This window comes from Malaya genurostris, chromosome 3 (genome assembly GCF_030247185.1).
Source record: "Malaya genurostris strain Urasoe2022 chromosome 3, Malgen_1.1, whole genome shotgun sequence".
NCBI classification, from domain to species: domain Eukaryota; kingdom Metazoa; phylum Arthropoda; class Insecta; order Diptera; family Culicidae; genus Malaya; species Malaya genurostris.
In genome coordinates, this window is record NC_080572.1 from 123,162,302 (window position 1) to 123,178,452 (window position 16,151).

General features: G+C 37.1%; 1 protein-coding gene across 1 annotated transcript in view; it reads right to left on the minus strand.

The window, feature by feature from the left end:
• LOC131438257 (potassium channel subfamily K member 6-like) overlaps positions 1–16,151 on the minus strand; it is a 249,166-nt gene that overhangs the window by 56,840 nt on the left and 176,175 nt on the right. The window contains exon 4 of the mRNA XM_058608134.1: positions 360–1,019. Coding sequence (XP_058464117.1) covers positions 360–534 — 175 coding nt within the window. The 5' untranslated portion in view covers positions 535–1,019. The remainder of the gene's footprint in view (positions 1–359; positions 1,020–16,151) is intronic.

A 16,151-nucleotide genomic window follows, 5' to 3' on the forward strand; every position in this document is an offset into this window, starting at 1 on the left:
TGAAAATTTATCAATAAAAAATTCATTGCGTACAGTTTCACAGTTGAAAATTGAGAAACCAGGCTCACAAAAACGGAACATCACTCCCGCTCCAAAAAGCTCACACACTCGGAGCTTCCTGGTTACGGACACATACATCACTCAACGCAGAAAAAAGTTAATACAAAAAAAAAACAAACATCGCGAAGTTGATAGCTCAGGTTATTACATCTAACGACTATATACTAGCAAAGAAGGCCAGAAGGTTTTGGATATTGTTTGGAATTTTAAGTGTTTACAGGTTTGCGTCTGATGTCACTTGTTCTGAATTTACGATAATTGCGAGTAACGGAAAGAAAAGCTTCCGTTATGAAACTTACCTATAGCAGAGCAGCATTGTGACTTCGGTGCTCGGCGACAGCCACAAAGTGTCACCGGTTCATTTTTTTCTGCTTTTGACGAGGAGGTGGAAAAGCACAGCGATGGACTTTGTGGTCTAGATGAGGGGCTACTACCGATGAAATTAGGAACTTGGAGAGGTGGCTTTGTGTTCATATTTATCTGTGTTGTGTTTGAGTAGTTTTTTTTCACTGCTTGATTCCAGAATTCACGTGTGTTCTTTCTCTTCACTGTCCCACCTTCGTGACTCGGTTATCGTCACGATTCGGGGGAAAGTAGATATAGAGGTTGTGGAGGATATATTATCAAAGCAACATGTCTAATTTGATTGAATCAGTTGCATAACTCAATTTCCACATACTATTTTATATTCACAACCTCTCGTTTGCTGGCGTGTTAGCTGTTGAAGATAGTGCTGAGGGTGATGAGGCTGATGGTACCGTTGCATTTTGGAATACTTCATGGTTAGAACGATTCCCTGTTGAGGAACGCCTCGGTTGACGTGAAGTAGTGATTAATTTAAATTTGATTCTGCTGGCTGATAAGGTATATCCTTGCTATTCACTGGTTGACTGTAAATCTGTTTTGAATATTCATGTTCGATCATCCAAGCAGCCGTTGTAAAGTGGACAAAGTTAAACCTGTGAGAGAAATCAGAGAAGATGTGAGAGTGGTGTTAGTTTCCGAATGTTTTCTGTATCAGGTATATCTATGAATGGAACTTAGCTTCAAATTTTGGAAATTGGAAATTTGAATAAGAATTACTTGAAGCATGAATGAAGTTCTAGGATGCATTTAATCCTATTAATAGGCTTTGCATGAATTACAAACCTTAACACATGGATCAATAAGTCCCGAGACTAAAGCAGAGATGGCGCTCGTAGTAAACCAATAATCATGTCTTTCTAGAGTACTAACCTTTGCTTGAACCGGGCCAAAATTTTAAGTCGATCCGACCAGAAACAGCTGAGTTATTGAGGTTGGAGTAAAGTCGTTTTGTAGTTTGTTTAAAAAATGGAAAAAACCGTGTTTTGATAAAACATTGGTAAAAACACCGTGCAAGCGAAACAATGGATTGAAAAATGTTATCCGGACTCTTGTCCATCAAAAGCAACGATTTGTCGGTGGTTCGCCGAGTTTAAACGTGGTCGTACCGACACAAATGACGCGGAACGCTCGGGTAGACCTGTGGAAGCCGTTACACCGGAAAATGTGAGTGAAGTGACAAAAATTATAATGAAAGATCGTAAAGTGAAGCTCCGTGAGATTGCTGAGATGACACAGATATCATATGGAAGTGTATTTACTATCCTTCATGAAAAATTGAGCATGAAAAAGGTTTTTTTCCAAGTGGGTGCCGCGATTGCTTTCGATGGAACAAAATGCACCCTGCCACAAGTCGATGAAAACAATGGCGAAATTGAACGAATTGGGCTTTGATCTGCTTCCCCACCCCCCAGACTCGCCAGATTTAGCCCCCAGTGACTACTGGCTCTTTGCTAATCTTAAAAAAATGCTCCAGGGAAAAAGATTTGGCTCAAATGAGCAGGTCATCGCTGAAACTGAAGCTTATTTTGAAGCGAAAGATAATTTTTTGTATAAACATGGTATTGAAAAATTGGTAAAACGTTGGAACCATTGTATCACCCTAAAAGGCGATTATGTTGATGAATAAAAAAAAATTTGCCAAAAAAATGTTGTTTCCATTGTTAGTCTCGGGACTTATTGATCCATGTGTTACATGTATTGGCGGTTAGATAATGTATACGGAGAATTTTTTTTTACTTTCCTCGCCGATTGCATACTTTTATGTTCTGGTAGTTATGCATTATTAAATAGTATTCTATAATATTGCTACTATTAATGAATTCAGAGGTTAGAAATTAGTTTGTGTACGTTTGCATGTATTTTTTATATGAAAGAAGATCGTTCCAATAATAATCTAATTTTTTTTAATTTGAATAATGCGAACATTATTTATCGCTTGTATCGGTACGTTTTTTTTTTCATTTAATAGTATATTTGAGAAGGAACACTGACTTAGCTATAATATGCGAATGGCAATCATGATTGAATCAAAACTGTGCAATGGAATCGTTTATTGTAGTCAATGGTTACTGTTTATGTTTTCGTCGTTTTTGTTCGTTTATTCATGCCTCAGTGTAGCACGGCACCGGTGTAGTGCAAATTAAAACCGAAAACGCCATTAGAAAGTACAGATTGTCTTCCAACTCTATTAGTTTGTACCATTTGAAGGACTATTATCACAGAGAAACAAGCTTTAATTCACCCAGCGATGTGATACCTTTCTCATTACTTTCGATGTCTGAACAACCATGTGAATTTATGTGGCCATAGACTATCACGACCTTACATCGGATCAGTTTTAAACACATTTTACATATTTTGCTTCGTCAACAGTTTTTGACACACTTTACCTTATTATTCAGGAAATAGAAGTCGGATCCGGTCAAAGATAAATTCAAGGTGGAATGGTCTATGATTTTTCTTGTAATCTGAGCATTTCACGACCCTTACCAAAAACAGATACAGTTTAGCAATGATCGGCGCTGTGTGGAATTTACCAAGAGAGAATCGCAAGTTGACAATTATCGCAGAAGATCGAATCGATGATTCGACTTGATGATTCTCATACTAGGTTCCAATATTTGAAACCTCTGTGTAGAGCATTCTCAGACATGTACATTCATGCACACAACTTCATCTTTTAGCTTCAGTATGCATAATTTTTAGAGTGTTGGAATTAGTCTCTACACGCAGGAAAAGATGTATTGTAAAAATAAAGAAGAGTGACTATAACAAATTCTGTTTTTATGCAATCAATGTATTTGTTTGGAACAGCGATACTCTAGTTAAAAATAAGCATACTTTATTTCCATTTGTTAAATAATTGTATGATGGAAAAGCGACAAAAATTAATACTTTTATGATCTTCCCTGAGTTGCACAAGAAGTATATGTACTCGTCAATAATAACGAAAAACTACGAAAACCTCATAAGAGTAAGACCTGTGCGAAGTTTGGTAAGAGCGCGTTAAATTATACTGGAGTTATAATGCAACATACATAAGCATGCGAAAATATTGTTCATGTAGCAATTGTGATGCCATACAATAGTAAAATGATTCTATCGCAATAGTACACTTCCCTGATAGAATCGGATCGCAAAACGAGAATAAGCGACAGTTTGTTGCTTCATGGCGAATCCCCACAGCAGCGTGCTAAGCCGTAATGCTCAGACGGTTCATCGAGAGACATTCGCTCTCACACTTGTTTCCATTCTATGTTAAATGTGTGAAGAGTTGCTAGAGAGTGTTCTTTGATACGATAAAAGCCATCCTTACCCCTCAAAGAATTCGGTTCACCGTCAATTTTGTTCAATGATTCGTCTATATGCGTTGTAGCTATGATGTTTGTTCATGGGATAATTTGAACCAAAAAACATTTTTTTGTAAAAACGGAGAAACAGTTTAAGCAAATTTATTCAAACTTTTTTTTTGCATTATTTTATTATCATTTAAAGAATATTTTGTTAAATTTCCGTTTATTAATATTGAACAATGAGGCTGTAACAGAGCATTCCCCAAAGCCTCTTTTGAGAATCGTGTTGCGCGGTGAACATGATAACTCGGCGTAGAATTGTCTGAAATCAAAAATGTTCTTAAATTTATTTAAAGTAAGTAAAGTAAGTTCTTAAATTTATTTTAGGTAAGTTTTTCCCCCCTCCGTCATTCTCAAGTTATTATATATTGATTTTTAACATTTCGTGACATATTTAAGCTAAAACTACAAAAAACTGTGCATCGATAATAACATCATCAACAATCTGTAATAAAACAAAAAGGAAAAAAACCTGTTTTAATCCACCTAGTGGTAAGTATTATATTGTGAAATTCTATTTAAAATTTTCCTCTTCGATTTGTGAAAGAATCTAAGAGATTGTCTGTGCATTAACTAGTATAACATACAGAATGAAGCAGTGCTTTGCTCGCGTAGGTAATCCTTAAGAAAACGAAGTGGGTTCACTATTATACATATGCACTGCCGGGCACCGGAACCCGAGAACCGGTATAATCGAAGTCGGTTCGTATGGTTAAAAACTAACATGACGTACAAACTCCACTAGTTCTTGTTCAAATTTTGAAGATTTTATACAATTTCGCCACCGCACTCTAAATGATGATTTAAATGTTTGTTGTATCCGAAAATAAGCAGTAATTTTTGGTAGGACCATAAGACCTTTCTTTTGACCCTAAGATTGGGAACAATGGTTTTGAGTCCAGTTTACAAAATTTTTTACGGTTTTTGTTCCGCCAGTTTAAGTGACGGTGTACAATATTCAACACACTTTACCCTATAACTCAGGTGCTTCCGGAATCGGAGACCGGAAACCAGGATAGCCGGAATCGGTTTGTTTAGTTGTCTACTGTAATGACTATCGATTTGTGTAGTTTTGAGATAAGTTTAGAATTTTTTTTCACGATTTTTTGTTTCGCCGGTTTAAGTGACGGTGTACTATGTTGAACACACTTTACCCTATAACTCCGAAACCGGAAGTCGGATCCGGATGAAATTCAGGAATTCCGTATGGGACCGTGAGACCTTTTCTTTGAATCTAAGTTTGTGGAAATCGGTTCAGCCATATCCGAGAAAACCTAGTGAGATTATTTGACACATACACACACATACATACAGACACATACGTACACACACAGACATTGCTCAGCTCGATAAACTGAGTCGAATGGTATATGACACTTGGCCCTCCGGATCAATTTTTATTAGTCGGTTTTTCAAGTGATTGCATAACCTTTCTATAGAGGAAAGGCAAAAACGCGATCTTACGCTAAATTTTCCGCTAATTTTCAGGTGAAAAATTACCATAATATGAAAATGGAACAATTTCAAAAATGTGGTTGGATTTATCATAAGAAAGTATGTTCCAAGTTTGAAAAGAATCAGTTCAGTAGATTTTGCAGGATCGTGTTCACGGACTTCGCAAAATTGGTATTCGTTTAATTTTTGTTTCTCAAAAAGTGACTAAAAAATATTTTTGGTAACATACACAGAATATTTTTACAATATTTTTGAAATGTTTTACTACAGGAAAATGTGTTTTACTACAGGAAACAAACTCAAATATGCGTGATATCGAACAATTCCGCACCACATTCCGCGGTTCTTTGTATTTGAACGTAGAAGTAATTCCATATTTTCTACTAACCTAATATTCAATTAGTGTAAGACGCTAACATTCGGTTTAGAAGCAAAAGGGTTTTGACGCGAATTTTGTACACTTGTCCTTTTGCTTTCGTTATTGTAGTGTAACTATAGCATTTTTGCGACAGTTTTCTATGTTTACCGCTTTTTTACAAGGGGCTTATACTGTCATCGTCACTGAGCTCTACGACTCACGATTACTTAATAAAGAGTTTTCATTTATTTGTATGGGTATGGATTGTATGGTAATCTTAAGTTTAGTTTTGATCCGGATGAAAGCTCATAGCATCCTATGAATCCATAAGACCTTTTATTAGAGCCTAAGTTTGTTAAAATTTGTTTAAATATCTTTTAGGAATTGAAAAGAGAACCGTTGATTATGGCGTTTTTTACTGCTATTTCCGGTATTTCCGAAACTGTAAACCGGGGACCGACTCGAACAACCCCATGGGGTTGATCCTTGTAGTTTTTAGAATAGTTTTGCAGAGTTTTTACGTTCTTTGGATTTTCATCTTGAACAACGGTGTAAATTTTTTATCACCTTATAACTTCGGAACCTGCTGATAAAATTTTATAGAAATCAACGCGTGTTCCATTTTATAGTTTTTGGTTACTGATTCTGTATTGGTAATTCAGGATGTATTTGTTTGATCATCAACTAACATAAACATCAACTAACTAATTAAGTTTGCTGGCTAGTTTTCAAGAATCTATTTCTTTTCGCATGGTCACTTAATAAAAAAACACTTTTGCGTCCTGTAGTTCCGGAACCGAGAGTAGGATCTAAATATAAATCAATAATTTTCATAAAGATCTTACGTCATTTTGTTTGAATATAAGTTTGTTAAAATAGGTTCAGTCATCTCCGAGAAATCTTTGGCACATATCAGCCTGTAATTCCGCAACCAGAAATGGGATCGAGATTCAGGAGCAAGATCATTTAATTTCCGAGTTCATTAAACCTGGTTCAGCTATCCTCAGAAAAGTGAGTGCACACAATTGTTACATACATATACGCGAACTTACTCGAATGGTATATGACACTCTGTCATCCGGATCTCGGTTCAAATGGTGGTTTTCACAGTGATTGCATAACCTTTCTTTATGAGAAAAACAAACACTCCACTCGTTTCAAGCTGTATGGATTCTCAAATGCTTGTAATGTCAACTGCCATAAATGCATAGTATTGAAAAACTCTTCTTGCTTTGATAATACTACAATATACAGGTAAAACTTTCACAAAGAAATGAGAAAAAGGTGGTTCGTGATTTGCTTTTGCGTCAGTTTTATTTGTATGTTCTTAACGTGATTGAATAGAGCACATGTGGCCACGATAGAATTTTTCTGATTTCCATCATTCGAGTTCCGTTGAATTCTGTTGCTCAGATGGTGCAGATGCGTACTGTAGTTTTATAGCATACCACCTGCTGCGGAAAGATCTATGACCGACCGCTGACTGCTGCCAACAATTCACTGGTGGGCAGCGTTCCATGTGTTCTCGTCGCCAATGTACAAACTGTTGCGAGAAACGTATGCCACAGAAGAAAAATTACAAAGCAATTTCTCACTTGTTATCACAACGACTGCAGCCGAAAACTATGCAATTGCTGTGTAGTAACGAGAGACCATGGAAGCTTTCGTTTAAGGTTTATCTGCATCAGAAAAAGCACAGCATCTAAGACTGGTAGATGAATATCCATCTAGGATACGCAGCAGCAACAGTAAAACACAATCCAAGGCGTAGCGGGACTCCATCGAAGGTATGCACAGTATTTCCATGTAAAATTCAGACAGGTAATTTATTTTCAAATTTCCACTACAGTACACAACTTGTTTTTTACTCGCGGGAACAATGGACGAGCGATAGACTCTGAAAATGTGTTTTGTTGTAGACGGCATTTGACTCATTTATTGGGGAAGGAAATGATAAATGTTTTCTGCTCCGCAGCGTGTAGCAATTCGGGTATGTCTTATAGCTTCCAGTTATAGGCGAACAGTTTTTTTCAGTTAAAGTGTGAAGATAATCGTGGAAGTGAAATGTGAAGCAATTCGTGCCGGGTTTTGAAACAGTCTTGGCAATTATATCTCCCACATGAGTGCAAGGAATTGCAGCTACAGGTAAGCATAAAACCAAAGCATAGGAGGGTGGATGACTAACTTTGCAAATATACATGAAATATTCATAGTTCTAGTAGTGAAAGTTTATGGTGAAAGTGATATGTTTTACGTTTGGTGTGCGCACCTTGTTACTGTGAGTGCATATCTTTGTTGGGTGCAACACTTGTTTATTTTGTGCTAGCTACAGCATTCAAAAAGTTAAATTAAAATTACACAACTCGTGTAAGCGTGTTACACGCCAGGATGCTTTTGCTAGTAGCACACGTGTTCTACTTGTTATTAATTACAGCACAATTTCCAGTGGTTTCCGGATTGACTTTATAGGAGCACATATTGTTTTACTAAATTTCTAAAATATGAATAATGGATGTCATACGTTTTGATATGTTATTAACACAACGGCCATGATGAACAATGGACAAAGATGCGATGAGATAAAGGCTGGTTCCATAAATTAAAAATAAATAGTTCAACTTAATTTATAACAGTTAAGTGTTGCATATGGTAATGATGTTTCATTCGACCATTGAATGCGAATTTCTAGTTCTGTTTCATTGTGACTATATTTGAAGATGCAAATGTTTTCAATAGTGATGACATTGCATTGGAAATTTAATGCATGTAGCTTAATTATCATTCATTTGTCATTACGACTTTCAAGCAGGCGTGTCCTTCCTGTGGATTCTCGAGTAAATAGCGGGTCGACAGGAATTTTTTAACCAAAGGAGTCACTTCCGTGGAGAAAAGAGAATACTTTTCACGTGCAATCCAACCGCATCTAATGAAGGATTAAATCCAGCACGCTTGATTTAGCTGGTGTGAAATGTTATCATATTCAGGTTGTCGCAAATATCATAGATCAGAATAGATCTGTTATCATCGTGAAGACAACCCCATCCCGCGACGTAAGAGTTTAAGTCTCATAAAACTAGCGTCGGCGCGAGGAGTTCTATGTTGCCATCGAGCTGTTGATGCCTAATTTGCTTAAGAGCAATGCAATGGTGCTTGTATTTTACTGTGATATGACATGCGACAACTTCAATACCTGGTATCGAGATTAATTCGACAGATAGAATAGTTTTATTTGACCCTCAAAACTATTCCTTCATAAGGATCATCTCTATACAGGTGAATAATATTAAAATCGTGAAAGTTGCGAGACATATTTTAAGGCAACCGAGTTTCTCACAACGCAACTATTCATTAAAACTTTAAAGAAATTATCGGGCGGATATTTCTGCAACTCCATTCCAAATATCAGGTGTACAACTTTGCTTCGCCGTTTTCCGATAGGTCCATCTGAAGCTGGTCTGAAGTGTACAGTGCCTAACGAATTGTCGTCGCCGTTTCAGTGACAGTTGTTCTTGTTTTCGTATTATTCACGCTCGAAAATGTCTGTTTATGTGCATAATTCTCGCCATTTGCGGGAAGTTTTACTTTTCTGTTACAATTCGAAAAAAATGCAGCTGAAGCGCATCGAATGCTCTCAGAAACTTACGGTGATGCTGATCTGAGTAAAAGAACGTGTCGGGAGTGGTTTCAACGTTTTAAAAATGGTTATATCGATGTCGAAGACGAACATGGTGGTGGAAGAGAAAAAACCTTCAAAGATGACCAACTAGAGGCATTGCTTGATTAGAGATTCGTGCCAAACCCAAGAAAAGCTTACCGACTCGTTGGGAGTGAGTCAGCAAGCCTTTTCAAAACGTCTTAAGGCCCTGGGCATGATTCAGAAAAAAGGAAACTTGGTGCCGTACGAGTTGAAACCGAGGGACATCGAGTCTATTTGTATGTGAGCAAATGCTTCAAAGACAAAATCGTAAGGGGTTTTTACATTGAATCGTAACCAGTGATGAAAAGTGGGTTCAATACGATAATCCTAAACGCAGAAAATCATGGGGAAATCCCGGGCATGCTACTTCGTCGAAGGCAAAACCGAATATTCACGGCGCCAAGGTTATGACAAAGATAAACTCAAGATTACAATGTCCCATACGATCCATCGAAAAATATCGGATCAGTAATCGTGAACCAGTGAACTTAGTAATAGTGTAATTTTCTTGACCCTTCGTTAAGAAACGTCGATAAACATTTGAAAATGACGGTTAATTACCATAGTAATAATACAAGTTTGGAAGGAAGTAAACCTTTGTAAACATTTTTGTTACTTCCATTCACTTTAATGCTTCGTAAGATTAGATTATAGCAAATTGAATATATTCTTAGTAATAATTTAATTGATTTTTCAAGTATCAAGATCTACTCGATATGCAGCAAAATACCGAGATTTCTTTCATATTGCAGCTAACGTCGCAAAAGTGGTCAAAAAGTACCTGGAAACGCTGAAAGATTGCTCGGTCTAACGTCGTAAAAGTGGTCAAAAAGTACCTGGAAACGCTGAAATGGGAAGTCTTGCCCCACCCGCCGTATTCCCCAGATGTCGCCTCTTCTGATTTCCATCTATTTCGTTCGATGGCACACGACCTGGCAGATCAATCAGCGTCAAAAGAGGACTCCTTTTTTCGAGCCGGGATCCGAAAATTTCCGGAAAGATGGGAGAAAGTTGTCGCTAGCGACGGACAATACTTTGAATAATACATCTGTACGCACTTTTTCGCAATAAAGCTTTTAATTTAAAAAAAAAAACGGCGGAAGCAAAGCTGTACACCTAATAGTGATTTAAATAATAGCCCCGTTAGATTTATTATATTATATTATATTATATTATATGTATTATATATACAAGATACAGAGAACGGTACAGGAATCAATCTGGGTGCACGCTCAGCCGACGACAGATTCCCAGCCCCTGATCTGTCGGAGATAAGTGAGGAGATCGGCAAGCTGAGGAACAACAAAGCCGCGGGCAATGACCAGTTGCCAGGCGAGCTGCTCAAACGTGGAGGAGAGACACTGGCTAGAGCGCTGCACCGGATGATTTCTAGGATTTGGGAGGAGCGGATTCTACCGCAAGAATGGATGGATGAAGTGGTATGTCCCGTCTACAAAAAGGGCGATAAACTCGACTGTTGCAATTACCGCGCAATCACATTGCTGAACGCCGCCTACAAGGTACTCTCCCAAATCCTTTGCCGTCGTCTATCACCAATAGCTAAGGAATTCGTAGGGCCGTACCAAGCGGGATTTACTGGAGCCAACGCCAATACGGATCACATATTCGCGATAAGACAAGTACTACAGAAGTGTCGTGAATACAATGTACCCACGCATCACCTATTCATTGACTTCAAAGCGGCATACGACACAATCGATCGAGAACAGCTATGGCAGATAATGCACTTATACGGTTTCCCGTATAAACTGACGCGATTGGTCAAAGCAACGATGGATAGAGTGATGTGCTACGTCCGAGTATCTGGGACGCTCTCGAGTCCCTTCGAATCTCAGAGAGGGCTACGGCAAGGTGATGGACTCTCTTGTATCTTGTTCAATATTGCCTTGGAAGGTGTGATTCGAAGAGCGAGGATCGACACGAGTGGCACGATCTTCCGAAAGTCCGTACATCTTTTTGGCTTCGCTGACGATATTGATATTGTATCACGTAACCTTGAAAAGATGACGGAAACCTACATCGGACTGGCCATAAATGCATCAAAAACAAAATACATGAGAGGAAGAGGCTCTAGAGAAGTAACACTACGCCTCCCATTACGAATATTGATAGGTGACTATATCGAGGTGGTTGACGACTTCGTGTATTTGGGCTCACTGGTGGCCGCCGATAATGACAACAGCAGCGAAATTCAGAGACGTATTTTGGCAGGAAATCGTGCATAACCCTTCGATCGAGAAAAGTACTCCACCTTACGAAAATGACCATCTACAAAACGTTCATTAGACCGGTTGTTCTCTATGGCCACGAGAGCTGGACTATGTTGGCAGAGGACCAACGCGCCCTCAGTGTTTTCGAAAGAAAGGTACTGAGGAACATCTATGGCGAAGTGCAGATGGAGGATGGAACGTGGAGACGGCGTATGAATCACGAATTGCAACTGCTGCTAGGAGACCCATCGTACGGATAGCTAAAATCGGACGTCTACGATGGACTGGGCATGTCATAAGGATGTCGGACGACAGCCCAGTGAAAATGGTTCTTGAATCTAATCCGACTGGTACAAGAAGAAAAGGAGCGCAGCGAGCAAGGTGGATCGATGAAGTGGATGGTGATCTCAGAAGCATCCGTGCCTTGAGTGGCTGGCGACGAGCAGCTATGGACCGAGTTATGTGGAGACGTATGCTTGATACAACAAAGGACAACCCACACACTTAGAAAAAATGAAATTTACGTTTGACGTAAATTCAAGCATGTCGTAATTTCTTCGGTGATACCATAATATTACATCTACCGAGATGTAAAAATAAATTTTGCGTTTGTACCGATGTAAACTTCAGCTAAATTAACTGTGAAGTTAAAGATATGACTTATCTTTACATGCTTCGAATTGTGAATGTTTGTGAATCGTGACGCTCCTTTTATGTGCATCTATTAAGATGTAAATTTTTCTAAGTGTGCAGGCATATAGCTGTTAGGTAAGGTAAGTAAGATGTATTATGCACCAAATAATACAGGAAGGAGGGGAGTTATCATTAACATTGTTATTATTATTATTATTATTATTATTATTATTATTATTACTATTATTATTATTATTATTATTGTTGTCATTATGAAGGAAACGGTTGTAAATGTTTTATATCGGGCAAGTCTTATGTTTCTCCGTAAAGATAGAGACAAAATTTTGTATTATATAGCTAGATGAGACTGTTGTAAGAAGAACTCCTGCAAAAAATGTGCGTAAATGATTCTGCTTACAATACCATTGTGATTTTCTAATATGTATAGCAATAATATGATGGCTACCTGATAAACAAATGCGTTTCTACTGTAAGTCCACTGGTAAAGCTTTAAATCGATGGTGTGTGTGTGTGTGTAAAGCCATATATACATGTATACATATATACACTCCTAGAAAAAATGAAATTCAGGCTTGGAGAAAATTAAAGCATGCCGTAATTTTTTCGGTGATAAAACAATATTACATCTGTTCACATGTAAGTGTGTAAATATAATGATATTACATGGATATATACAATAACATTATTTTACTTTTTGTAGTCAGCTACTGAGAATATGATACCCGCCATCCAGGGCCCGGGTTGACGGTACATACATGAACAAAATATAATTAATGTATGTTATTTGCATGTATCTCTCTTAATATGGTAGCCACCCTTTTCCAAAAGTCTTGGTCCGGAGTTACTCTCCGATTTCTCTCTCCACTCGGCGCCATCTATCTATCTCTCTCCGCTTAAAGCCACCTCCCAAGTAGCAATTAAAACTTGTTGAAATTGGCATGTTTCACAATTGCTATAAAACGGTTATTTATGTCAGATACGTTTAACAAATAATTTTACATATTTTTGTAACAAATGTGAAAATCATTACTGCTTGTGAAACCAAATTCAAAACCAAAAACGATTAAGTTCCACATCGGTTTATTTAACTGATTCTACAATAAGTTCATTTGAGCAGTTTCATTTTCGGTTTCTACTTAACAAATATTACTGCTATGAAATATATCACTAGTAAAAAAACATCATACTAGTAAACTGCGCTTTTTCAATTGCACAATCGTTGTGAGAAGTCCCGATTATTACGTAAATGAAGGTATGGGTGTACAATGCTAGAACAATGTTTTCTACTTGGGCTATTCATATATTTAGTTTATCTCGACCAGTTTCTGCGATAGAAAAACACAATATTCGCGAAATCACTCGACTTAATCAGTTATCGAAAAATCACGCCAATTTCTATCCTATTATATATAAATTCTATTCTTTATAAAATCTATTTCTATTCTATTCTATATAAAATCTATTTAAAAATCTAACTGCGATCAAAAACTACCAAACAGCGAAAATATGCATCCGTCGTATTGCACCGAATCCACGCGACAGATGTGTATTTTTCTCACTCAAAGAACAACCCGCGAATATCATGAGGTTACTGACAGTCTAATATTGTCATCCTGAGTTCCATTTCTGAATTTGTTATCAAATTTAATGTTAAATGTAGTCATTACCGGCATCTGTAGGTCGAAACGCATACACATTGAGAAAGCTATCTACCTATCTTAACCTAAGAGAATTTGTTACCAAATATCATATCCTTTTAGCAATCCCCAACTGGTTATATAAACACTGAACAAAGCATCAATATGATTTGTTTTGTACAAAGTTGCGATTGTCGGTGGATACGTTTTCGTTCACAATGATTCTTCCTCTTGCAGACGTCTCAAAATATGAATTTGAAACAAAGTTAAGAATACAATTCAAGTAAACAGAAGAAATAAGGAAAACAACGAATAATAAAATTACGATGAGGGGCGTCTGCTGTGAGCTAACCTCTCCTATGTATAGATTTTTGAATTTTTGATGATAAGTTGCGAATTGAATAAGTAAATTACATTATGAACTTCTTTTCCAAACAGCCAGCATTTTTAACAAAGAGCCCAGTTTCGGGAAGGTTGATGATTTGTTTATTGGATTTGATTCCTACCGTAATATTGACAGAATAAAATTACATTCCGAGAAGGAAGAAATCGTGCCGTACCGACTTTGAGAAACGTATGAAAATCTATCGCGCAAAGATGGAAAGCATGCTCTCTGGTTCCTACGACAGGTGAAAATATAGCGATGAAATTTGTTACGAACGATCATAAATTTTGCAATAAATTGATCCCCTTTGCAATTCATATATTTTCTGCCATGATACTGCAGCGCATTCTCCAAGCTTGCACTCATAGCTCCCGGTGAGAGCAAGATAGATGTACGGAATGAATATTTTCCTGCCTGTTGAATCGCGATATCAATGGTAGTGAGTAGAGGCAAAGCATGTCTCGGGTGGCTTAAACAAGCTCCGTTCACGAGTTTGCTATCGGTGCTGGTGTTGAAGTTTTGTGGAAACGATGTTCATAAATCGAGGAATAAAAGAGCTAACGAACTGATTGATAATTGTTACGCTCCGAGATCGTCCTTGAATGATCGGTTGTTCGCTATCCCGCTATGAGAGCACGCAACCGTCCGGATGAGCGATTGATGGTAATTGATGAAGCATGGGCTTCAATGAAAGGAATGCTCTGAATCATCAGAATCATAACCTCGGACTGGTAGATGTAATATGGTGATGGTGTGATGAAAATAGGAAAATAATGAGCTCACACGAGAATCAATACATCATGCTTTTTATTGTAGGTAAGATATTTGCGCTTGATATTTTTCCTTTGTTTGGCCTGCAGGAAAAATAGATCAAATTCGATTGAGTCATAAATAATAGTGACGGTAAGATTCGGGGTATAATTGAATCTTATAGGATTCCTTGTTATTTCTATAAAAAATGGGTTCGAAAAGATGATAACGATGATTGAATTGTGCATAAAAAGCTTATAAATGCATTAGCAATCATGTTGGGGTTTCATTATTTCCTCGTTCAATCATGCTATTGAATATGCTTTATCTGGAAATTGTATTACTACAAAATAGAGTAGTAGGTATATATTACATAACTAATTTTATGAAGTAGCCTGCAATTTCATTGAATTCGAAGCTGTTGTAACTTTCATGCTAGTTACATATGAATGAAGTGACGTAGTTGTTTTTTTTTTGTCATGACTATTCACATTTGTTAGAAGGCGTCACGACGAAGTAGTCAAAGCTCATTTTGCTGTTCGCAGCTATTTTGTGTGCGAAAGCCAGCTTCTAAACCATATAAAACAGAAGCATTGAGTTTTGTTTTCACCGAATATTCTGTTGTTGTTTTGTTACTGTTGAAAAAGTTCAATTTAAAATAACGTCGCTGAGAATCAGACCACAATTAATTACGCAACTGCAATAGGCATTTAATTGTTCACACATGCTAATTATGGAAATGATACACCCTCTACGATTAAAGATAATGGATGATGAACATGATGATAGATGATATATTGTTTTTGATTATTTCAAAAAATACGCTGAATGCATTGCCACTGATAGGCTGATATATTGTATCAATATTTGTTCGAATTTATTCCCGCTGAAAGAGGTTCGGATGATAAGTGTGATTGGAAATAAATGCTACAATTTATTTTGTTGGATTTTATCTCATTATAATGTATGGATATCAGTTTTCATAGCAACAATGATCATATATTTTAAAATGTTATAAACAGAAAATTTCGACGCTTAATGTGTGTAATTACAGTTTATTCTTCGATCTAAAATCAGAGTTTTCGAAAATCCGAGACGACATAATCTAATGATACTAGTTTTAGGTTAGTCGTTAATTAAGATCAGAAAATACCCTTGCCATCTTAGAGCTTAAGCAGTGTGCCTAAAAATATATTATATTATTG